General features: G+C 36.7%; 1 protein-coding gene across 4 annotated transcripts in view; it reads right to left on the bottom strand.

Annotated features, from left to right (window-relative positions):
• The window catches only part of nedd9 (neural precursor cell expressed, developmentally down-regulated 9), a 59,077-nt gene that overhangs the window by 30,038 nt on the left and 3,537 nt on the right, over positions 1–25,502 (bottom strand). Inside the window, exons 1-2 of one of the 4 annotated variants that reach the window (XM_088601258.1) lie at positions 12,955–13,096; positions 11,120–11,224 (exon numbers count right to left, since the gene is read on the bottom strand). The exons of 1 other annotated variant lie outside the window; for it this stretch is intronic. In XM_088601258.1, coding sequence (XP_088457384.1) covers positions 11,120–11,179 — 60 coding nt within the window. In that variant the 5' untranslated portion in view covers positions 11,180–11,224; positions 12,955–13,096. Of the gene's footprint in view, positions 1–6,751; positions 6,976–11,119; positions 11,225–12,954; positions 13,097–25,502 lie in introns of those variants that run through there. 2 more of the 4 variants (XM_088601259.1, XM_088601262.1) reach the window with 2 other exon arrangements.

Here is a 25,502-nt window from a genome sequence, read left to right as displayed (position 1 = left end):
TTGCGTGTGAATGTCACACAGGCCTCTGTGATGTGTGTGTTTGTGTGTGACCTCATCCACCCTAATGTTCGTCTCCTCCACCCATTTCCTGCATTCGTCACTGAGTTATTAGCTTCTCCACAAAAAGCCTTCTGAAAGACTCTGGGGGAGGTGACCTGCAAGAGTTCCAAGAGAGGACAAGAAATGAACCCTTTTGGGTTTACTTATTTACAGGATACTATCTGCTACTAGGCGGAGAAACACCTTCGTGAAAATCAAAATCAGAAGCTGCTGGTGTTATACGAATTGATTTGATTACATTCACCAGAAGAAAAGTGAATTGTGTCTTTTTTTCTTAGACTGAAAGATATGGCATCTTTTCTTGTTTACAAAGAGGGAATTACCTTAAAAAGTCTGGGAAAAAAGGAATTACATTTTCTATAAAAATGTTTCCAGTCACATATTATACCCCCTCCCCCAGTCCAACCATTCTAACCATTAAACCAAAAGGGTTAAAAAAGGGTTGAGGGAAAAATGTGCCGACCAAGATTTCAGTACATCGGTGATTTGAGCAATGTAACTGTACAACAATAATGTAAGCAAAGAACATCGGTCCCAAAGGAATACAGAATCCCACAGAAATTCCATACTATTTAATAAATAAATGAAAAGTAAAATAAATGACAAAGGAAAGAGCTGCTTTGTCACAGAATGTGTCCATACCTTTGCTTTCAAGCTATACTTGTAATTCACTTACACAGCAAATATCCTCTGAATTAATATTTTATTTGACTTTGCACATTATCTCAGGTGTCCAATATGGCATTTTTAAAGGTACATTAACTGTAACTTTATTTTAAAACTAAAAATGCCTTTCAAAACAGTGAGACCACAGCAGGACAACAGGACATGTGACCCTTTAAAGCAGAGTATGTTCTGTCAGTAGCTCCTTCACACACAAAAACAAAATCTTGATTATGTAGCACCACACAAATTTGCAAAGGGTTTCTTATGCCCAGCTGCCACAAGTTCCCTTTTTTGACAAGTGTTCCAGTCAGTTATGGATATACAGTACAAGCTGCACATACAGTAAGTCTGAATGATGACTAATTATCTTCACAGACTAAAGCATGTTTCGCATGTTTTCAACTTTGCCTTTGAACAATGAAGGTATAAATAACACAGTAATACAGTATTATTGATGAAGTATTAAAACTTGATTACTATATTAAAATTATTAATGATTAGGGTATTAAAAATAAGACAATCACTTGCAAAGGTGACTAAAGATTTTCAAGTACAACATCATGCACAATCTTGGACACTGCTATTCAATCCTGGTCCTATAGGGAACTGGGTCTTTTAGTTTCCATTCCTCCTTAGCCTCTTAGTGATGGGATTTGCATCAACTGGTGGCTTAATTACTCTATTTTACCACTATTTGTAAGTCGTCACTAACTGAGGATCATAAGTTAACTATAAAAATGGTGAACTGTGAACCCGCAGGACCAAGAGTAAATATCACTCATCCAGAAAATGAAACCATGCAAGTGAGTTCTGTTCATGATATCTACAGTAACTGTCAGGAGATTTTTTTCCATCTCTGTAATCCAGGAGAGCAAACCGTAGCCCGGTTTTACGGAGCCCCAAGGGCAACTTTTATGTCTCTTCCTGGAGGTGACAAAAGTTCAAGCCTGTCAGTACTGGGCAAACAGAATCACTGAAGGATTTATGTTCATCTCCCTTCCTTGTGTGCCAGGGGATGGTTATTTTTCCACATTCTGAAAAGCAAATCCTTCCTCAACACGTAACAAGACAGCAATAAATAATTGCCTTTGATTAATTATGACAGGGTTTCTGATTTAATACACACTTCTCCTGACTGTAAACCATATCTCAAAAACCACCAACTAACCACCCAAGACTCGAATCATCAGGGACATTTTACTTTTAGGTGAGACACTCCTTTACATTAGTTACCCAGTATATTAGTCTTGAACCCTAGGCCTGGCAAGCCCTTTTCCAGCAAATTTTATTTACTCTATGTCATCTTTGAAACATTGATTTCTAAAGGCCTGGAACAATTGAACTGCAAACAATTAAACAGGAATTGTATTAAATTTAGCAAATTAAAGCTTTTTTGGAACAAAAATGAGAATATCCTTCAGCTCTCAAGAACCGTTGTTCCCTTTATTGAAACATTACTTCCTTAATTGATCACTCACTAAGACATGTTGTCCTAATCTTTAAATAATGAGTCATTTAGGCTGACCTATAGGAAGAACTGCATTTGGGGCCTACAGGGTTAAACTCTGGTATACCTAATAAACTTACTCCTGTCAAAATTTAAGGTCACCTCAAAATTTAACGTGGATAAGTTTAAGGTAATGCATTCAGGAAGGACAGTGCAGAGTAGAAACAGAATGCAAGAAAAACCCATCCCTTCCCCTACAAAGAAGGTTCCCAGTAAAGCAAATATCTCTTGAGCCACAGTGAAGCCAGCCAACCAGATCCATTTGTCATGCCATGTGAGCTCAAGACCAGAGTACTCACACAGCAGTGCCAAGTGCAGGAATGGAATATTCTAGTCTTACACGGTGGATATGGCAAATCTGAGGACTTCTTCACATCAAGCAGCAATGCAGTGAACCAGGCACACAAGTGGAAATTAAATTTAGGGCTATTCAAGACACAAATCAGGAGAAAATTCTTTATACGGAGGAATGTGGTAGTCTGAAGCCATCTCCCACATCTTGTGGTTGGAGCTGGTTGAATGGAAACCCTTAAGAAATGAACAGATAGAAAAGTTAAAACATTAAGCTCCTACTGTAGTAAAAAAGTTCAGATGGGCTGAATGGCCCCCTTTGTGTTGTAACCATTCTTTATTGTCTTAAGTTTTCTTATTGATAAAAGTCTTGCTGAAAAGGCACACTGATGCTTGAGGCATATTTATTGTACTAATATAAGAAATTGCCCATATCTCCTGTTTAGCAACTGTTTAAAGGACAGATAATTCTAAGGACAGTGGCTTTTAATCCATCTCCATTCCATCAACTTTTTCAACAGCCACACACATCATTAGCCAATAAATATGCTTACAACCTGTGAGCCTTTCTTAATTTTTGCTTTAAAAACCTGATTTTGAGCTCAGTGAATAACACGCTGTTCACTCTCTTTTCTTTAAGAAATGAAACTGTACATTTTGCAGTCTTCTACAGACACAAGAAAGCAAAAAAAACATCCTGACTGATCACGGGGTTACTTTGTATTATCCTTGTACCAAAAGGAAGAAATTTCAAAAAGCTCCTTAATACTGACAATAATTTTAAAGGAAAAGTGCTGAATACCCTACTTCTAAGCAACCATTAAATCATATTAAGAGGTGGAATTGTTTTTTGTAAAATAGCCAGTAAAACATGCGTGATACAAAGAGGGTAAGCAAGTCTGAACAGCACCCAGAGAAATATGCATCCTGAATGCAGTCCTTGAGTCTTTCCATGATTTGCACCATAAAATGCTTGATTTCAGGCCAGCTGGGAATTTCACGCATCTCTGAATCTCTACTGTTCTCACATTGCCCCCCCGCCCATCCAAAGTGTCCTCACCCATGCCACCCTGTGAGCAGATTTAACTCAGGACTGCTAAGAGACATGGCTTTGACACATTCCTTTTCCATACTGGCAGCACAACTCCTTTGGGATCATCCCTATCTCTTCCCCACTTGATTCCACTTCCCAAACTTAGAAAGCCTGGCTGCTTTTCTTTTGCTATTCTATTTGGAACTCTGCCTAGAAGCAGAATGTAAACTCTGTAAAGGATGTTTTAGCCACAGTTACATTAGTGGAAAAAAACTAAAAGCATTTCAGGTATGATACTCATGTCCCACGGCAAGAATGACAAACCCTTTGAAAATGCTGTGCTACAAATAAGTATACAGTAAGACAATGGTCACCATGACATATGTATATCCTTGTACAGATATCCTTAATATGTAGCCTTATTTTTTTCCTTGAATTTGTCCTGAAATGCACAGCACTTTCTTGCTATAAGCACTGCCTCTGGAACTGTACATATTCTCTGTCCTGACCTACAGCAACCTGCTAAGATTAATCAGCCTTATCAGCATCACATCAGTGAGGAGGTGATATCACAGACTTTGAACACAATTTTGTTTTATACAGCTGTTTTTTGGTTCACAGTCTCCAGCCAAGAACACAAGAGGTACTGTATTTGTTAGCCACAACCTGGATAGTTAGAATTGTATGGATGAATTATATCATACAAAAAAATAAAATATAGTTGTTTCTTAAGAAGAATCCCTCAGTGGTAGTCTGCTAAAACCCAGATAAAAGTTGGCCAATAGGCCAGAAGGACACTACATGCTATGCTATGTACGGCACAGAGTGTACCAGTATAAAAGGTTGAGCTTATGTAAAAAAGATACAGTATTCCAAAATACACATGGGCTTTTGCATGAGTATTTGTTATTCGGACAAAGGAAGCCAAGGGAGTTCATATTCCAGAAGTATTTTAGTTGTCCTCTTACATTGTGCATTCGGCGTGTCTAATTGCCTTCCGAATTCTTGCACTGAATAAATCTCTGCACGGTAGTACACTGAGGTGGGATGAGGCTGCCGTTAACTTCGATTTAACTTCGAGTCTCGATTTAACTTCGGCAGCATATAGTATGTAAATATTTTAATGTGGCGGGTTTCACCCTTTGAAGAAACCTGAGCCCAGACTGTGCGTAGGGGAAAGAGCTTAAAACTCAGACCTCTGGACCAGACTCATAACATTAGCGCTTAGTCCTGACGTAAGAGTGTGGCGGGGTGAAATCACCCGATAAATATAACGCCATGGGCTAGAATCTGGAGGCTTTGCATTCCTTTTATGGTATTTTAACAATGCGAGATCTGGACAAGATTCGGAAATATAAACAAAAAAAGTTAAATCTCACGAACAGTGGTGGATAACCGCGCTTTTTCCCCAGTGTTAATTATTATGCTCATCTGATTGTGTTGAGGAGAAAGCGAAAAGACAACTCCATAAGATTATTACCCTTGCTAGTTCTTAGCAAGCAAAACCAACAAAAGAGGTTGTTCTGTACACGTTAGACTATACAGTACGTATAGAGTATACCAGACGTTAATAAAATCAATGCCAATGGTTATGTAAAATATACAGTATACAGAAGACAAGTGAAGAACAGCACTTCACATTTTCCACCAACTTTCACAATTCAACGAAAAAACTACCTACAGTATTAAACACAGAAAGACACGGACTACAATAAGTCTTCAAAACAACAATGTTTCAAAGCCAGATAACAACAATAATGTTTTTTTTTCAGACTTGCTTGTGATGTTTTTCATAATAGATGCAAATGGATGTTGCTAAATACTTTTGTTTGTCTGACCACAAACAAATAGGCCACAAGGTCACGCAAGAATAAAGACTCATTAAACCATAATATCAATGCTGACAAAAATATATAGGGTACAGTATGGAACCTGACGTAATTTATTTTATTATAAAAACAACTGAAACATAAACATAATAAAGAAACATTAATGTAAACCAAAACCACTGCTAAATCAATACAGTAGTTTACAAAATATTTGTATAGGGATATTCCTTTTGGGGAAAAATCGGCCCTTATAAATTAGTCGTTTTACATGGCAAGATGACAGCTACACAAGAGCAATGATTACCTGAAAAGACATATAGGTAACAAGATATTTAAAATAAGGACTATCATCAAGTAAAAAAAGTTACTCTGTAACAGTTACGTTCAAGAAGCTTGAACACTAAAGAAAAACAGACCTAATCGTTCTGGTGAGTGTACAGTACAATATGTTACCCTGTATTGTACGTCACGGGGACTCAGACTTAATAGCTTTGATAAAAATGTTTTCAAGCTGAAACAAAGTGCAAGCTTGCTTGAATGAATAATTTGGTTTTATCAAAATGCTTAGCTACCGCTAGCGGAAGAAGTAACATCCGGATGTTTGGATAGTTCGAGGACTTTGTCATTCCAGACGACTTTACTAACCAAAGACAGATTTGCTTCCTAACGTATCGAAACTGGCTATATACCGGTAAAACCATCAGTGAACGTACTGTATTTGACATCAGCCTAATTTTTCTTTCACAGAACTGCATATAACAAACTTAATTTATGAACTGCTCAGAATTAATACATTGATTAATTTCTACTGTTTTTCTTTTTTAAAATAATCGACTCATTTTATGATTTATATATAAGAGACACCTAACGAAGAATGCTCCTAATAGTAAGAAGACTCAAACGGTGTGTTTCCATTAAATCATTTTAGTCAGTAGAAGGTTACAGAGAGTGATCTGACAATTCAAGATACAAACATCCATTTTATACACGATGCCCTGTATTCAAACAGCTTTAAAAGGAAACCGAGAGCATCATCTTTTGAGAGTAATATTGAAATACACAAAGGCAAAATGAAAATGATTCAATAAAGAATGAAATCCAGAGCTAAAGTAACATCCTTACTAAAATAAGGATGTAAAGTTAAGCAAATGTTCAACTATGTTAGAAAAACAGATGTCTACTACTTTAGAACTAGGCTGCTGTAAGAGCACTTCTTTAAACAGGATTGTTTCACAGATATTATTAGTATTAGGTACATAATGGAAACACACATTTCTTTCCACCAGTCTCCGCAAATATTCCGAATTCAAAATCTAACATCTATATTAAAATAATAATTTTGAAAATACAACCCCATGTACTTACTTTGTACTTCATACTGAACGGCTTGTCTTTGATCAGTTTTATATCCGCTCTAGAGATCACAGCGAAAGCATCTGCAACTGAGTTCTTTTCACTTTAAATAACCATCTAAGTTCGCTTTCTCTAAAAACGCAGGAAAAAGCCTTATTCCCAAAACTCCCACCAGGTTCTCTCTAGTATATATGATCCAAGAGAATTCATTTGTCCAGCATGATTGCTGAGCTCGTTTACATAATCCATCCGCTATTGGCCGGCGGCAGCTGTTCCGCCCTGTTAGAGGAAGTCCTTCGAAATGTGTACTCAACAAGTGTTGTGTTTGCGATAGTTGTGATAGCGCATTTTATTTGTGATAATGAGATTGTATGAAAGAAAGTACAGTATAAAACACGTTTTATTTTCGAGTAATTGCACACATTCTTTTAATTAAATTAGAACAAACATACTTTGTGCGCAACCTAGCAATTTCAAGCGATCCTAAGTATTGGAACACATTCACTTTCCGTACATTTTACAGCTGCAAAACGCAGACAAGATTTTGGTTGCGTGTACTTTGAGTCATCTGCCTGTTGAGCTCACCCAACTTTTCGTGATCATTTGAGATGCTCTGCTGCAGCCATATTGAGTTCTACCCTATTCTTGGGATGTTCTGACACATTTTTTTCAGTATGGAAAATCCATCCTAAATTCAATTTAAATCTGGAAGATTAACTTGCCCAGTCGAAGAGTTTTTCTCCTGATGAACTCCTTTGTACTGGCCATATTTTTGAGTACTTTGTTATGCCACATTGAGACATGGCAATCAAAAATTATGGAAACACATTCTTCTACTTAAGCAGTAAAAAAATGTTTTTTAATATCAGATATTCTTTCTGCTCCTGTCATAATTCATTTCTGTACACCATGCCATCAATAAAGACAAGTGAGCCAGTTCCAGAGGCAGCCTGCCTAACATTACCTCCACCACGCTTCATACAGTAGGTGACAGGTGGTCTTTGGAGATCCTGCAATTCATCTGCAAATTCTTTCTCCACACCTTAACCTCTCTATCACTTTGGTAAAGGTGTATCTGTCTACAAAACCTTGTTCCCAAACTCTCCCGGGCTATCTTTGTACTCCATATTTGTACTTCTGAGCAAATCCTGAAGCCTGGAGGAGGCATGTTATGGCTTGACCGTGAATTGCTGCCTCTGGAAATCTTCTCAGTGCTCACAGTGTGTTGCTGTGTCAGACATTAAACATAGCAGAACAATGACGATACACAGAGGAAAATCACCTGTTTTGGGGTGTAAAGGTCTTGGGTTTAAGCGTTGTTCTAAAAAAAGTCTCTCCTTGACTCAAAGACTTCTTCCACAAGCGGTGTCTTAAAAACGTCTTAGGCAAAATTCAGAAATATTGTCTCTACCCAGAAACAAAAAAATGATCATGAGAATAAATGAGTCATTCTCTTGCTGTTTAAACTTTCCCTTCCATAACTATTTCACTATGAGTCCTGGAGGCAGTTTTTAATGTCTATACACCACTGTGACTGTTCATAGGATCAGGCTCAAAAATGTATCATGCAAAGATGGAAACTACAGGGCTTCCAGCAAAGACCAGAGCATATGTTTAACAAATTGGATAACTTTGGGTTATCAAAGGTAACCAACAATCTACAGTCACAGCAGTGACTCCAGCCAAGTTTGAAGAAAGACTGGAATAACACTGCAGTGACTACAATGGACTGTACAGTATGTTTGGCTAAATCAGACTGAGTGTTGATACTCTTTTCCCTGCTCCCTGCCCCTTCTTAACGACCCTGTCTTTGTTCTGCCATGCGTTACTTATCTGCTGGTTTCCCTCTCTCCCTCATACCTGAAGAAGGCTCCAGAGAAAACGTTATGACTCTTTTCTTTTCCTATCAGCATTCAATAAACCTTTACCTGTTCATCTGCAGCATGTGCATGCTGACATGGCTACATACTCAAACTAAATCAGACTTATCACCACAAGTTGTCTAAATGTTGAATTGTGCTTCAAGTTTTTGTTTGTGGAAAAACCTTAAACCTTTAATGTACAGAAGACAAACGTAATACTTCCTGTAAAACACTGCACTCCAATCCTGGCCTTGGTAATGCAGATGATCTTTTTTATTTAATCTTGTTATCTATTTAATGTTTTTATTTAATGTATTCAAATCCCTTTTTGAACTTATCGTTTGAATAATAAGAATTACGGAATTGTTCCCAATTTTTGGATGTCACGGTATTAAAAACTGAGAGAGATTTAATTAATCAACCAATTAATTTATTTAAGGGTGTGATAATGTAACTGAGAGCTTAGATAAATTGAAAATAAGCAAGAATTGAGATTTAATTTAATAAAAAACAGGAATTGCAAAGTGTGGGTATAAAATGTTTCTCTGACAGTATTGGTTAAAGTTATATATACCTCAGCTGTAGTTAAATTCTACTTTTTTGCCAGTGTTTTTATTGGGCAGCAATGTCCTCAGCCTCTATGCTGTCTCTAATATATTAATTTGTAAAATGTTGTAAAAACAAATAATTAAGAAAGAGCATTTTCCATGCAAAAGAACAGCTGAGCAAGAAAAAAAGATCAGCGAACTGAAGAGTCGTTTATCATATTTGGCAACAATAAAACCCTTTCTTGAATTTTAATTTCTCAAAAAGACAGAGCAGAAATGTTGATCTGAAACAGCTCATTGTTAAAGTAAACCCTCCCTGGACACTCTCCACACAGCAGATCAAATGGAGAAGTGAGAAATTACTTTGAAATGTTAATGAATGGGGAGATTTAGGAAGGCCAGATTGTTCAAGCCCAGAGTGGGTTTTATCTACAGTACGTCATCAGAGGTAACTCCCTGTTCTTAAGAATAGTGCTATGGGAACTTTAATGACTAAGTTGTCAATACCTTGGTTTTAAGTCTCATCTAAAGGATGGCACTTCCATCATCATAGTGTACTGTATTACTGGGCACTGGTTTGGAAATTTGTTTTTAATACAGAACAGTGCCACCTACAGGTCCAGAAAAGTAACAGATTAAGAGTGTGATAAAGTTGCATTTCAAATTGAGATGCTTCTTGCCAGGGTCAAAATGAGTTTCATCATTCAGAACCAGAGGACAGACTTGTGCAAAGGTGATGAAAGATGTTGTAATATATTTAGCAGCAACACTATTGCATCCCATTTCTGCTATTAACTTTTTTTTGTAACTGCTGCAAGTTGTTTGTTTTTGTCTTTTTAAAGTAGCAGACAATATTGCAAATTGAAATAATGCACATACTGCACAAAGCTATTTGTGAATTATTATGATTAATGTTTGCAAAATTACTTTGAAAAACCCAGCTCCATATTCCAAAAAAGGAAATTTGATGTTCCCCATGCAGGCAACATTAACCTTTGATAGCCTATTTACTTTGAGTAAGTTATTAGGATTTTTAAAAGAATTGCAATGTACAGGAAATTTCCAAGCAACTCTTGAAAGTCATACTTGCGAAAATCCCCTGCCAGTTTTCACGATGTTTTAAAAAAGAAGGAATTTAATAGTACTCAATCAAATAAAAACTTGATAGAGTTTATTTGATGAAAATTGATCAAATGGGATTAAAAAAAACTCTTATTAATCTCCAACAGCAACAGGAAGTGCCATTAAACAAAACAATATCTCTCTTTACAGCACTTTACAAGAAGAGGTTTGAAAAAATCCAACCCAGTGGCGTTTGAAATGTTAGTAAAATATTAATATCAGAGAGCATTTTTCATAATTTGGACCCCCTGAGAAAATACTCAGAGAACTCCTCAAGAATGTAAATGACTAAGGAGGCCCTGAAAGGTGTCGATTGAAGAACTGTCTTCTACAATTAAAAAGAATTTCCTTCAAGACTGTACCTGTATTGATCACTGTTTGCATGCAAGAGTAGATAATGAAAACAATGATAAGACAAACCCCATACAAACCAAGCTGCAATGTTCTCTATTCTTTTGGCATGCTGACCTTGTGTAAACCATCTTTAGTAGTAAATTAATATAGGGACATAATAGGGACAGAAAGTGATCAACCATCTCTTCAGCATTGTCAAAAGCCTCCAGCTATTTGGCAGTATATTAACATACTGGCAGTAGTTAATAACCTGTTACTGAATGTACGTCTGTTGAGCTACAAGGCACAAACTAAGGGACAAACCCTTGCCCATACCTTCCTCATTGACCTTGGGTGAAGAATTTTGTTTTAAGGAAGTCTGACAGTCTGAATAACATAGCTAAGCTACTGTACCTGTATTATTCCCTCCACTAAGCAAGTTAAAGCCAAATCTGAATTTGCTCATTCTCTGCACCATTCCACAAAAAAGTAGTCTGAAACTATTCAGCCATTACCTGGTCCTCATTTGAACATTGGATGTTTGGAACAGATAGATGATTCCCAATTTCTGCCATTCATTCCTTTCCACTTCTTCCTATCGTGTCAGATTTTGTTCGCACCTAGAAAATATGTTTTTGTAGCTTTATTTTTTTACAAAAGCAACAGACATAAGAGTAGAAGCTCACACAAAAAAGGCTGTCAAGTAAGGGAAGACATCTTTCAAAGCTTTTACAGTTCTTCCACTAGCAAACCTAGATTTGTGTTTTTTGTACACATATTTAGGTAAATGAATATAACTAGTGTTTCAGGGGGCATCTCTGTCTCCACCCAGCCTCATAATTGAAGTGTTTAGCTGCAATTTAACCCACCACTCAAAGATATTGTGCCTGAGGATTGGTAGTAAATTGTAAATGGGAAAGTGCCTTGAGGAAATTAGTGCAAATTTAGTAAGAAAGCATCATAAAGCAAGAATGTGCTGGATGGGCTGTTTTCTGCTATTATAAGCCCCCACCTTTGAATAGCACCATAAGGGGGAGACACTATGACTGTCTAATGTCAGGATAAAATGTGCTGTAATGCTAAATGTTACTTATTGACCAGCAGTCTTTTATACTGTACTAGTTGGCAGTTAAGAAGTTGGGTAATACAGCAAACATTAATTTACAAATCCATTGCTCATTCTTTGTTATCCCAAGCAGAGAAAGATGAAGTCACTGCCATATTTAAATGTGGACTTCAAATGTCATTTAGGGAATGAAATGACAAGTGATAAAAAAAAACATCACCCACGTCCTTTTTCTAGACACAGGACACAAGACACTTTTTCTAGACGCATACGGCCTCCATTGGTTGCGAGGGCCGGCTTACTAGCGCAGTGACGTCACCACCCTTCCCTGTGAATAGCAGGGACCGCAGCCGTCGGGCTGAGGGGAGATTTCCCTTTGGCTCAAGAGGCTGGGTCCCTGTTGAGTGACGCGTTCGAGTCCCCGACGGTGGGGGGCCGACCTGATGCGGAAGCAGCGAGAGCGACCACATCAACCCCATAGTGTTACACTATTTAACAGCAGGGACTGTTGTCATCCAGTGAGAATACATGTTTTTTATTAAGAAAAACATGACTACATTCATCACAAAAAATAAGGCAAAGCTACCTCAATTTCAATTGAATTTTCAAAGGCTTTGCAATTCCTTGACATCTTTCAATTTTGGTTTGATTATTAGATTAAAGGATTACTTTTGAAATTTGCTTCAAAGAAGAAAGCAAATGTTTATAACAATATTTGTTATAACTTATAACTGTTATAAAAAATGATTTAGAAACCATTTTTTTACTATTAAAGTTTTATGGAAAAAGACATTGAAAAATTATAGTAGCTATATTAATTAGAATTTTTAAAGGTACAGTAAATATCATTCTAGAAAGCACTTAATCTCCATAAGATAAAATGAAGGCAATATGTGCTTTTCTCAAATGAATGTGCCCATTTTTCTTCTTTTGTAAAGGAAGAACTAATAAAAAATGTATAGACTTTGTATTCAAAATGGTATATCTTTAAACCTTTAATTTAGTGTTGTCTATTTCCTTCAGCTGAAAAGCACATATTATGGTAATTCAAGCATACTTGAGTTTTGAGGGGCAAGAACAAATGAGAAATGGGAAAAAAAACTTGCTTAACCAAGTTTTTTGTGGCTCAACAAAGAGGCAAAGCACGATACCTGCTTGAAATAAATACTGCCTCAAAATAAATTATGCAGAAACATGAGAAAAAGTCCCCTAGTATGATTAAAATATTTAACCCACTAGTGTTTTAAAAATAACTTATTAATTTAAAGTAAAGTGGTAACTTACCCTTAACTTGAACAAAGATATCAGATGAAATATCCAGTCCAAAGTCAGACTCATCGTCTTACTTTGAGAAATGAAAGCTTATAAGACAGGCTTCCTGTACTGAGAATATATACCCACATACAGTATATGCTAACCAACAAATGCTATTTATACTCTGCTGATGTTCGGTGTAAGTTCTACTTTGAATTCATGACACTCCTTTCATGTTGTAGGTACAGAATCACATTAATTTGTGACTTTTTGTTACAGTATGAGTAATAAATATTTCAAAATTTCATTCATGTTATTTGGCCTCCTTTCAACATTTCTTGACATGTTTTGTTGTATTTAATTAATTGTTAGTAAGAAATCTAACACATATTGAAAAGGTAGTTTCTTATTTTAGAGAAAACTACGTGCTCCCCATCCAAATACACTTCACAGGGATGTTAGCCCTTTTAACCAGAGATATATTTGTTGTTGCAGGCAGGCAATATTTTAACAATGTCCTGTTGTGGAATATTGCTTTGTACAGTAGGCCTGTTTTTGTAGTGACTTGTTTTCACAAAAGGCTTGTTACAGCTCAGTTTTTCCAATTGGACCTACCCAGTTTTGAAAGATGTCTCATAACCCTATCATATTAAATCATCAAAAGTACTGCACCATTTTTTCATATAAATGTTATACAGTATAGTATAAATATATACAAAAATGTATGGTTTAATTTATGTACTGTATATGTTGGGGTAGTGTGGCGATCATAGCTCCTGCCCCACATTATTTCTGCTTCTGGGTTTGGTTCTGGCTTGAGAGACTTCTGTGTGGAGTTTGCATGCTATTCTTGTAGTGCCATGGATGTTCTGTGTTTTCTGGTTTCCTTCCAAAGTCCATAGACATGCTGTCTATATTGCATCTCTAAATTGTCCTCCAGATGAGAGGCTGTGTACCATGTGATAGGCTGCCATCCTATACAGACTGTATCCCAGCTTGTGCCTACTTTCCAATGGGTCAGGCTCTGGTGCACTATGACCCTGTATTGAACTGAGTTGTAATTGAGAATGGATGGATATATATATTTATACTGTATTTATCAAAAGAGGCTGTAGGAAGAGTTCAAAAAAATTGATAGGTAGAGACTTAAGTACTTGTTTTAACCTCAGCCCAAATATTGTAAGTATAATCTCTTTAAGTACTGAGACAAAGTAGAAACGCATGCTTCATCTGATAGACTGTCAGTCATTACTCAGGTGTAAGAGCTATCATCGTCTCCTCGAGCAGACAGTGAATTAACTTTTGCTTGTTCTGTGTGTAAAGAGACACAGTTTCTTGTCTACTGAATATCTCTTTCACTCTGTACATATGTGTGCATGGGCAGATATTTTCCACTGATGAACAGAAACATGGGGTTTCAGAAATGCAAACCACCCCTCTGTGCTCACGCACCACTTGCAGGAAATGGATCATTTTGTCACATGGCCTGCTGTGTGGCATTTAACAAAGCCTACACCAAACAGCAACTGCATTACTTGAGTTTTTTCCAATGGAAACCATGAGTGCTCTTACCTTTATCATGACATTGACAGAGACATCAAAGCAATATTCATGGCATACAAATCCTTGTCATCAAAACTGTTGGGTAATTTAAGTCCAGATATTTAGTAAGTTACAACGATCTCACGCTTAGTCATATGCCAAGGTGGTTGCCATCCAAAATATTTTAATTGATAATGAATGTACAGATGCTAATCACATGTATGTACTGTATATGAAGTGAGTATGAGTATGATCTGTTGTAGAGTTGAATGTAAGGACTGAGTAGATTGTATTAGATTAGCATCTCTTGGTCTCGCTCTATGATCACCAAATTTGCCCTTGTGCACTTTCATTTTGCCAACCCTTGCAATGTTTTTTCTTTCCACTCATTCAACTCAAAAAGACAATGTGGCCGTTAGTAATACTAGCAAACAAGCTTTAGCAAACTTATTTACCTGCACTAAACTGACCAGGAAACCAAAGAGCACTTTCTTTCATCATGTGTTATTTCCGCTCTTACATCTTTCAAAGCCATGTTTTTACAGATCCAACAAGCAACCAACATGTGCTTGTTGCAACCAGAAGTAGTTAAATACCCTCATTAATTTTCATTTGTGGTCAGGTCAGAGAAGTGAGAGAAATAGGTCACAATGTCCTTGTCTGTACAATGCCAGTAAAACAAATACTAAACTTAAAACAACTTGGGAAACAATCTGATCGAGACACAAACTGAGCCCCAGTGCTTTGCATTGAATTTGCTTCAGAGATGCAATTAGTCTCCTCACTCTGGTCCTTAGACACATTTACAGACTTCTAAATTGCAGAAAGAAAAATGCTGAATCATGATAATGCAGGTAAAACAGACAAAGCAGGATGTGAAAGCACATACTGTAAAGAATATGCAAGTAGAAAGAAAACAATGATTCATTTTTCAGGCTGAGCAGTGTGGAGCAGTGTTTCAGGATTTCTCTGTAAACTATTTTGAACAAAAAAAACATCAGGTACATCAGTAAGGTAACCATTACTTCAATTAATTAGTAATAGCTAGGGAAATACTGAGTTTGTGCCTCATTTGTAACTTCTCCATGTTATACAGCACAGTGGGGCTTAATGCTGCAGACTCACAATGTTGCTTGTGACTTGAGTTTGATTCCGTGCTTCTGTGTCTTCTGTGTGGAGTTCACATGTTGTTTGCATGGGTCTTCTTCAGGTTCTACAGTTTTCTACTGCTTTCCAAACACATGCATGCTAGTTTAATGTGTGTACCGTAATTGCACTGGTTTGTATACATGCCCTGCAATATCCTGGCATCCCATCCTGTATCCATGTATCCAGGACAGGCTCCTCATTCTTGCAACCCAGGAATGCCTGTCTTTCATGATCTTCCTTCCCTGTCTTTTTTCAAGCAAACTGTGTCCCTATTGGCACTCAGAAGACAATCATTTCACCAAACATGGAAAACAATTCATAATGATCTGGCCATACTGACAGAGCAAGACTATGTTTAAACTGGAGAGAATGTCAGAGTGAAACTACAAATCTTCTCTGTGCAGAGTGAACATTTTCAGTCAGTTCTGTGCATTGCCTATGTTTTAGCCCACACCTGATGAAGTGGGAGTCTGACATTGGCTGGTTTGACTTACAGGGAAAGCATCATGCCCAGAAACCTGCACATGCGTGTTACTGCCAGTGCTCCCTCAATCAGAGCTTACTCCCCTTCAAGCCACGGTGGAGCTCTCAGAGGAGAATGTGTTTGAGAGGCGTGCACACCGTCCTCACTCTCTTAGTGTGGGACCAGGAGTGCTGTGGTGAGTCATACTGAAGAACAAATGGCAGGTCTAAACTGTGTGTAAATACTGTAGCTGGTGATTCCATGTTTGTTTAAGGAAGGAAAATGTTGCATGCAAAATATTAGTGGTGGTTTCAGAATGTAATCATGGTCACTTTCTAGTGAGAGATATAGAAAATCTGAATCCCTACAGTGAACTTTTCCTAATCTATCTCACAGCATAGACCAATGGGATGTACCATGTTATAACTGATTGATAAAGTGGATAACCACCATAAAATAATAATTTTGCTTATTATGGCTAGAGACCATTTACTGTATATGAATAAATGACAACAGAAATGTTTGTGGTTATTAGCAGAATTAATTTGTATTTCTAGAAGCTTCTTTTGAAATTGTATATTTTTCAGTAAATAAATCTAAATAAAACATGAAATATCTTATTATTTTAATGGCAGAATTAAAGAACATTTTCCACAGTTCTCACCAAACCTTCCCTTTTGTCTTGAATGTGTTTTATAAACTGTCTGCAGATGTCTTCTCACACAAAGTTGATTTTTTTCCTTTTAACTGGTTTAAAGAATTGTAAGAAGTCTGGATTATTTTCTCCATCCCATGCTTTCTGAGATTCACCGAGTGATACTGCATAGCTAAATAAAACAACACAGAAGGTATTTCTCAAGAATACAGAAAAACTGACAGAAATTAAAATGAAGTGAGTTCGCGGTTTCCTTTCCCGTCTTTAGAAACTGGTGGTAACGAGACCCACCCCTTCCTTTTTTCATGTTGTTTCCACTACAGATAGAAGAGTAGAATCAAATACAGGGTTGGGGTGTGTCGAAACCCAAATTCCTTTTGTGTTACAAGCAAAAAACTAACAAAAATGTTAGGTTAGCTGTGTGAGCTCCTTTTTAAATTGATCATTTTAGTAGCCATTTATATGACCACCTCCTACTCCTCTTTTGGGAAAACATTCAGTTTGTGCTACTGTCAGTTGTGACTGGCACGAAGGCATGGCTAGTCAACACAGCTCTTTGGTCCTGGGTTCCAGACTGGGCTGCCTTTTGTGTGCGCACACAGCATGTTTTTCAATTGTGTGGGTTGAGTGCCCTGTCATTCCATGCAGGATGTGGTCTCAACTTGAGCCCTATGAAGTCCCAGTGAGCTCCAGGTTTCTATGACACTTACCAGGAATAAGTAGCTTTCTGCTATTAGCTGAGTACAACTGCTTCCTTAAAGCTTTTAAAGTTAATATTGTCATACATGTCAAAATTTAGTTATTCCCAGTACATCAACATTTAATCCCATAGATGTAATCCAGATTTTGTATTAGAATTTTTTATCTTTGTGTGAGCACCTATATGTTTTGCTCTATTGAGATTAATCACTACAAAGCCCATTCTTCAACAGATCTTTCTCAAACAGTGGCACTTCTTGTCTAGTCAACCTTGTGCTGGTGCAAAGTAAACCTTTTGTAAATCACAGTTTTTGGCAAAATCCAAAAATAAACTCAGTTTTGTGCAATAGAATTGTTCAAAGCACTTTATAAGGAAGAATTATCTCTTTAGCAATTTTGAGGCAAAAATATGGACTCTCAGAAGTGAAAAGGAAACTGATAAATGTACTGTAACAGATATATACAGTGCCATGTAAGAAGTGTACTAGCTTTTTCATGAGGAAGTCAGAAATTTGTCCTGCAAAATGATATCATACTAGAAGATATTTCTGTACAGAAGGTTTTTTTCCCTACTCCGTGTGTCTTAGTGCTGGTTTGCATGCAGAGACCTTCTGGACTCTCATGAATTGAAGCTGGATCCTATGCTGATCAGCTACAAAAGACGCTCTGGTATCTGGTGAGCAGGAGGCAGAGGAAAGAAAAAGAGAAACACACAGTACAGGATGTAACCAGAGCAGAAAATGCTTCGGAAATCTGGGGATTTGAAAACACATACTCATTTGTACTTTTTTTTCCAGCTTGTAAAAAACAGATTTTTCCTGCCCCAGTAGAGGTTTCTACCAACTTAGGCCTCTGCCAGTTGGACAGACCTTTGCCAATGTTCAGCCAGTTTCATTTTCAAAGTGGGGCTAAAGTATAGAAATCTGGACAAACATGACCTACAGCTCAGGCTGTATGCAGTTAAAATCTGCGTAGAAATGGGAATCTTTGCTGTCTTTAATCTCCTCTAATTCAGCCTATTGTGTGAAATGAAAAAGGAAACTGGAGAGCAAGGTTTTAGTATATACCCCTTGTCAAAAGACCTGGTTCAGCTTATTTGTGGCTAATATAATGCTTGACTGCTTCGTTATTCATGGCATGCGAAAGCTGTGTGTAGACTGGGTTTATTGTCATGCAGACGTAATTTAGCCCAGTGAATTGCTTTTGCTGTCTTAGGCAGAAAGCCTCTTGTTTTTTGAAAAGCTAAAGTACGTACAGTAAATGGAGCAGCACTAGTAGCTATAAAATTTAAGCTCAAAAGTGAATTTTCCTCTTTAATTTTTTCACTATATATACTATTATACCAAAAATGAAAACAAAGATTTCGAGATTTTATTGGTTGTTACCTGCTAGTCTGGTCGCAGGTAAAGAGTGTATGTTCCTTGTGCACAATAACTGTACGGCCAATTGTTCTTTTTTTCATCATCACAGAATTGTGCAATAGACCTTTTTACGAAAGTTTGAAGCACAAGAGATTTTGATCTACTTTCATTCTGTTTATCCGTAGTATCATTTTGCAGGGATCAGGATATTAGTCACTATAATTTGCTATAAACTTTATCTGAACATGGCAAAAAACTGCAAATATTTTTCTCCAGGTTTAATGTTTAATAGCCACAAAGTCTTCTTATTTTCACAATAATTTGTATGTCACTGCTGATAGCTTAACAGATGTGATTTGCACTGCTTTGTATAGTTCCTTGCTTGGACTCAATCAGCTTATTAATGGCTTTTAATGGAACCAATTTAACAGCGTATTCCAACTCTTCAAGTGCTGGTTCTTTGAGGAGACCTACAAAAATTTACAGACAAGGACTGGACACCATAGTGTAGAATCTATGATTCCCATAGAAAATAAGATACCAAGATATTTTTGTTAAACTAGCTATTGTGTTAAATTTCTTTAAAACATTTTAAAGAACATACACTTTTGCATAGATCCCTTCTTTTATGTACTGTACCCTTCTAAACCTTAAAAAGCCAGGAATTAGGCAAGCTTGATAACATACTATTGTTTCAGCCTCCAGTGCAAGACTTCAGAAACAGTGTTTCCAGTGATAAAAGGGATTTAGAACATATGAGCCTCTCTGAAAGACACATATGAAAAGGCTGCATGCCAGTTACCGATAAAAGGATTTTAGCAGGTGACACTTACAACAAAAGAACATTAGGCAGATTTATACATTAAACTGTATATATTATAAAACATAACATTAACAAATGAACAAAACAGGTTTTATGTGCTGTGGAACATCAGAAATTGATTTATATTTGAATAATTGAATAATCTTCAGTTGTTTAAGATTTAAAAACACATCATCTTCTTATTTCTCAAAACGAAAGGGAGATTTTGGGGTCAATGTCAGTAATTCCACATTTATCATTCAATGACCATTTGTGGACAGCCTACAGCTCCTAGTTTTGTAATAAACAATACTGTATTATGGCTTGATGTTTTACATAATGAAATTTGGGATTATTCAAAAATTCCTTTTGAAATTTGACAACAGTGCCCATTCATTCTTTAAACCAGAATGCTAATAAAAAACATTATCAGATTATGTTTGCTTTTTTTTATGTTATTATGCTTTTAGTACTGATTTCAGAAATCTCTGAAAACAGTCCTCAATGTTTCCCAAGTGTATCTATCTTATATCCCACTGTGACTGAGAAATTGAGAAACTTCCCTCTGTCTGTCCCCCAGGTGCAGCTTTCTTGAAGACATGGGGTTCCCAATCCTGGTCCTAGAGGACCACACACCTGCTGGTTTTCATTCCAGCTCAGCTTTAAATACCTAATCAAAGCCTTAATTGAACTAATGAGCGGCCTGATAGGGCAATTGGGATTTGATTTTGCTTTTGATATTCAATCGTTGAAAAGTTATGTCAAACAAATGTAAGAGTTGAAAACATTCAGACAATTCTCATTAATTCTATTATTAATTCATTTCAGATGTGTAACCAAGAGCTGGAAGAGAAACCAGCAGGTGCTGGGAACCCCTGCCTGTAAGTGACCTTATTGCCTGTGTGCATAGTGAGAGGGTAAGGCAAGGGTTACAGGCCCCTTACTTCTAAAGATTGGGAACAAGCAAGTTATTGATCAAGTAATCAAGTCATTTGTCTGATGAACACAACTGTGGTCCATGAATACCATTTTAAAACTATCTCAGAATTATAAAACACATGGTATTATAGCACACCAGGAGCAGGACTAGAAACACCTGGGCTAAGGTATTATAAAAGTGAATGGGCTTAGCTGCAATCGGATGGAAGTGCAGAAAAAGAAACGCAGCAATGATTTACATACAGTAGGATTACAAATCAAAAAGAGTTGCAACAAAGTGAAATAGAATATAAAGCATTTTAACCATAATTCGGAACTAGCACCTAAAGGCTGCCTTAACCCTAAACTATCTCACAAATCCTTATCTGCTGGTATAATTTTTATTTTCTTGCTGAAACATCACAAAGAAATGTCTTACATATTATATTGCTTTGGTTATTTGTACATGCAGTACAGTATTGTTCAAATTGGTTTGTGTTAGGGCCCAAATGTGTCTCATTTATGCATCATTGTTCAAATTATGCCTGTTTGGGGCAAAGACGTACACAAGTGTAACTTGTTTTGTTTGATTTAGCTTGGTCATTCTGGTTTGACTGTTTAGCAGCTTTCTCTGTTTCCTCTTCCATCCCCTAAACCTGACCTTTGAAACATCTCTCAGTGCTCTGAAGTACAAAGTCCTGTACTTCACAGATGTCAAAGAAATTTTTCCACTTTAGCTAAAGCTTTGTTGTTCCTTATCTCACTAACTGCAGACATATTACAGCTCAATTTGGTTTTAAGACAATTCAATGGACATTTAATGGACATGGTGAAGTAAGGGTTCACTGTCTATATTGGTGCTGTACCTATTGCTGATAATGACACAAAGAAACCCAAGAACTGGGCAGTCAAGTTTCAAAGCTTTCTTATATTTTCAAACAAATTGCTTGTAACAAAATATGTCTGTGGTACAATAAGCGAAAATAAAAATACAACTGTTCATGTTAATCTATTATATTTTATTTTGTCTCAATCCCAATCCCAATTGAAAGGGGTCTTGCTAACATTTAAAGGGTATTTTACTTTTTTTTAAAAAGATGTTGTACTAAAGAAAACATGTGTTTCCCTGTAGACAGAATGCTAAAGGGTAAATTTTTTTTGTTAAGTGAAGTAAATCAAGAATGTTTTATTCCCTGGAAATGTATTTTCCTTTGAAAGAAAATAGAAAGAGATAGTGAAGTATTGAAACACATCTGCTTACAAGTTTGCATGTCATAAAAACAAAGGATTAAACAAAAGAATGGAATAGAAGAATAAAAACAAAGTCACCTGTTGTGTAATATACTGCTTTCTTTCTTTCAGAGATTCGCTAAATACTGTTGAGGCCTGTGTAAATATGCTCTATGGGCATTAATAAACAGTATAGAAACTTTTCATTAGCATGATTGTGTCCTAGAAAAAGCAGGTGACCTCAAGTTTTCCATTCTGCAGGATACACCCACTTGTACAAGTTACTGACGTCACGTAGCTCCCCACCCCACTTTTCAGACACAAGCAAGAAACGCAAAGGAAAAATATAGCAGACACCTCAGGCTTCCTGCCTTCACCCCATGAAAATATCATATATCATTCTCAAAAGCTAACTATCTGATGCTTGTTGTTATTAATTTTATGTTAAAAAAGCCAGCATGACATGTTAATGAGACTCTAGACCCAATACTGTCTACTATGCCTAATGCTGTTTTCATAGGCTGGTTGGCAGCATGCTGTAATTTTCCCAGAAGAGGCCCCAGTATCTTATAGGAATGCAAAGCTCCTGCATTAACCTCCCATTTGTGGTCTCGTTTCAGTCTTTGCAAACATCCGTCACTGTTCTGTGTTTAGACAGTCACAAATGAAGGATAATCATCCCCATAGCCATCACACTTCTGTTTCAAAAACAGTTAACAGTTACGGATTTTAATACCACTTCTTAATGTTCTGCTATTCCACCCTTACATTTTCTAACCGCATTCTTCTAATTTAGGGTCACAGGGGGAGCCAGAATCTACTAAATGACCCAAGAAACCCATCCAGCCTTTATTTGAAAAAAGCCAGTTTCAACATCATGGACAGCTTGTTCCAGACCCTTCTTCCTCTCAGACATCAGGCTCAGTACTAAGCTTTCAGTACACAACAGTGTTATATGCACCTCCATAGAAAACAACTATTAGGAACCCAAGAAATAAACAGCAATAGCAGTTTGAGAAAAAGTGAAAGAGGAAAATCCGCCTGTTTCAGTAATATGTCCATTTAATATGCAAACAGTGAGAACTTTTCCACTCCTCTGTCCTGCTGACAATGGTCAAGGTACTGTATTTTTCTTGACCAGATACAGTATCTCCTTTCATCTTAACCAATCCGGCAAGCTGTACAGCATTAGTAATGTCCAAGCTGAAAATGGTTGAAAGGAAAAATGTGAAAAGCATTAGTACAATCCGGTGATGAAAAAAGACGGAAAAGTATCATAACTTATCATTAGAGTTTTTCACCACACATAAAGCAAATGTGGAATGCAGGCATTGCAAAAACAGTTTCAGACCTTTCTTCAGAGAGCTGATGGAAAAAGCAAAATAGCTCACAGTACACAGCCTGTATTTAGACTATAAACATAAAGTAGTACTAGAGAATATGTAAATTCACAAATGTTATACATACACTTTCACATTGAGTCCAACTGTAAATTAACAAGGAATCTCTATTAATACGCTTTAGTTTTGAGTCCAGCCTTACATGGGCTCTATATGCATATATTTGCTCTAAATTTGCAACAGAAGTAAAATAAAATTGAGAGCCTAGTTGCTTTTCCAGCTGTGGCTGCCTCACAGAGTGTTAAGAACATTACCACATTCACGAAGCCTTTAATAGTTACAACTTAAGACAAAGTCATTAGCAGGAGACTAAAAACCAGAGTTTATGTCCGACTGCAGAAAATCCTGGTGTCCAGAATAAAAGTTATGAAAAGATATATATTGTCAAACAGGGCACTTCCTTTCAATTACCAGAGGTGACATTTGTGTACTGTATATAGTGTATTTTATTTTTCAGTGCTCTTGTGAATTTCCTTTTTGTTTATTAAAGCCTTATTGGTAAATGTGGACATATTTATACCTTTGTACACACAAGCATACATACCTACTTTATGCTATTGCTATCTTTTTATTCAAGTTATATTTAAGGTCCTTCAAAATGGTCATGTCATGTCTAAAATTACTGGGAAGTAGGTATTAATCCAAATTAATCCCTATTAATTATTGAATTAAGACTTTTTTATCTTTGTATTATCTTATTTAAATGTATTCCTCAGCATATTGCAAAATACAGCATATACTGAACACTGTCAGACAAAGTTGTTTGTTTCTTAGTTGCAGTCAAAATCACTGCAATTTGTTCTTTCATTTGTTCGCATTTCATCAAGAGAACCAGATCCACTGAAATGGAGATATATGCTCTGAAGAGTTTGAATTGAAAGGGCAAGTCTGAATTGATCTTAAAAGCACTAGAGAACCTAACATTGGACTGGGGTATGCCTATCTGCCCTGGTGGTATGTGGAAGATTTACTGTATGTCAGCAGGTGTGCTTTTGAACACTCTTAAAAAGCTCTCATGTTGTCAATTTTAAACTGCACTTTAATATGGGAGAACAGTCTACAGTGCTTTCATGGCTATTTGGAAAGGGTAGCAGTATTTCTTCTGTGCGGGAGAGAAATTTCCACTCTGGCATAAAAATTAGGGTGACGCAAAGTGTTCGGATAAATCTCATACAATAATTGCATGTATCAGTTCACAGTTTGCATTTTTTTTAAAAATGGTTCACAAGCAGAAGATATCTAACTGAAAAGCATTTATGTCTATAAAAACATCTCCCCTTTGCTGAAAAACTGAGAAATCTCAACTACTTGATAAAGAGGATAAATAGGCGCTGTACAGTTATGTGGGTATTAAACAAGTAGTGGTACAGATGAAATGAAAGACTTGAGCTAAGACTAATTCACTCCTCTTTAAATGTCAGTGTTGTCTTGATCTGATAAAATCTGTCTTTAAACCCCAGCCTCCTTCAGGATTTAATTTCTCTTCTTCGTCTGTTTCATTATCGCCTAGGGCGAACAGCTCAGTTTGTCTTTCACCTCGTGGGCTCCCTGTTCCCTCCGCCCATCTTTATTATCCCTTTAAAGCATAACTGTAGGGTAAAAAGAATTATGTCTGGATCCTCCAGAAAAGGTTTCTTTTCCAAAGACAGGCAGTGGATTCTGTGGTTACATGATCATACTCTTAAATCCACAAATGAAGTGTTTAATGGCCTTTAAACACATTCACATTCTTTGAAAATGTGGATCAAATAGATTTCAGATATCAGAGTTACGCTTTGTAGTGGCATCCATTGCATAATTATCACTATTTTTGATGCTGTGTTGATTTTTTTCCATACCTTATTCTTAATGTTAAAGTCTTGTTGAAGTTAAAGAGCAGAATAAAATTGATATAAGTAAAAAAAAAAGTTCATTTTTAACAAAGGATAAGCACCAATAACACATGTCTAACTCAAAATGGGATACATTAAATTAACACATTGTATTTCGGTCATTCAAATACTACTGTTTTTGTTCTGTGCTAGTCTAGAACAGCCAGTAGCTAAAATACGTCAGAGGTCAGAGTGCTTTGTCTACTGTCCAGTACTGGTGTGGCAGTTGTATGGAATAATTCTGTTTCTGCTCACCACAGACCGTAAAGCTTGTCAAGGCTGATTGGAACTTACAGTACCTGCAAATCCTAGTGGATATAGACCTGAACCCCAATGAAAAATTCAACTTTCAACAGGACAATGACCTAAAGCATAGGCGTTATAACAAGGCATTATACTGGATCAGCTTAACAATAAGAAAATGAATGTCTTTGAGTGACCCAGTCAATGCCCTGACTTGAATTCTATTGAATTTGCAGAAAGACTTG

This window comes from Lepisosteus platostomus, chromosome 12, assembly GCF_059453375.1.
Source record: "Lepisosteus platostomus isolate fLepPlt1 chromosome 12, fLepPlt1.hap1, whole genome shotgun sequence".
Taxonomy (NCBI): Eukaryota; Metazoa; Chordata; class Actinopteri; order Semionotiformes; family Lepisosteidae; genus Lepisosteus; species Lepisosteus platostomus.
The sequence above is the reverse complement of the archived record's forward strand: the minus strand, read 5'-3'. Positions and strand labels throughout refer to the sequence as shown.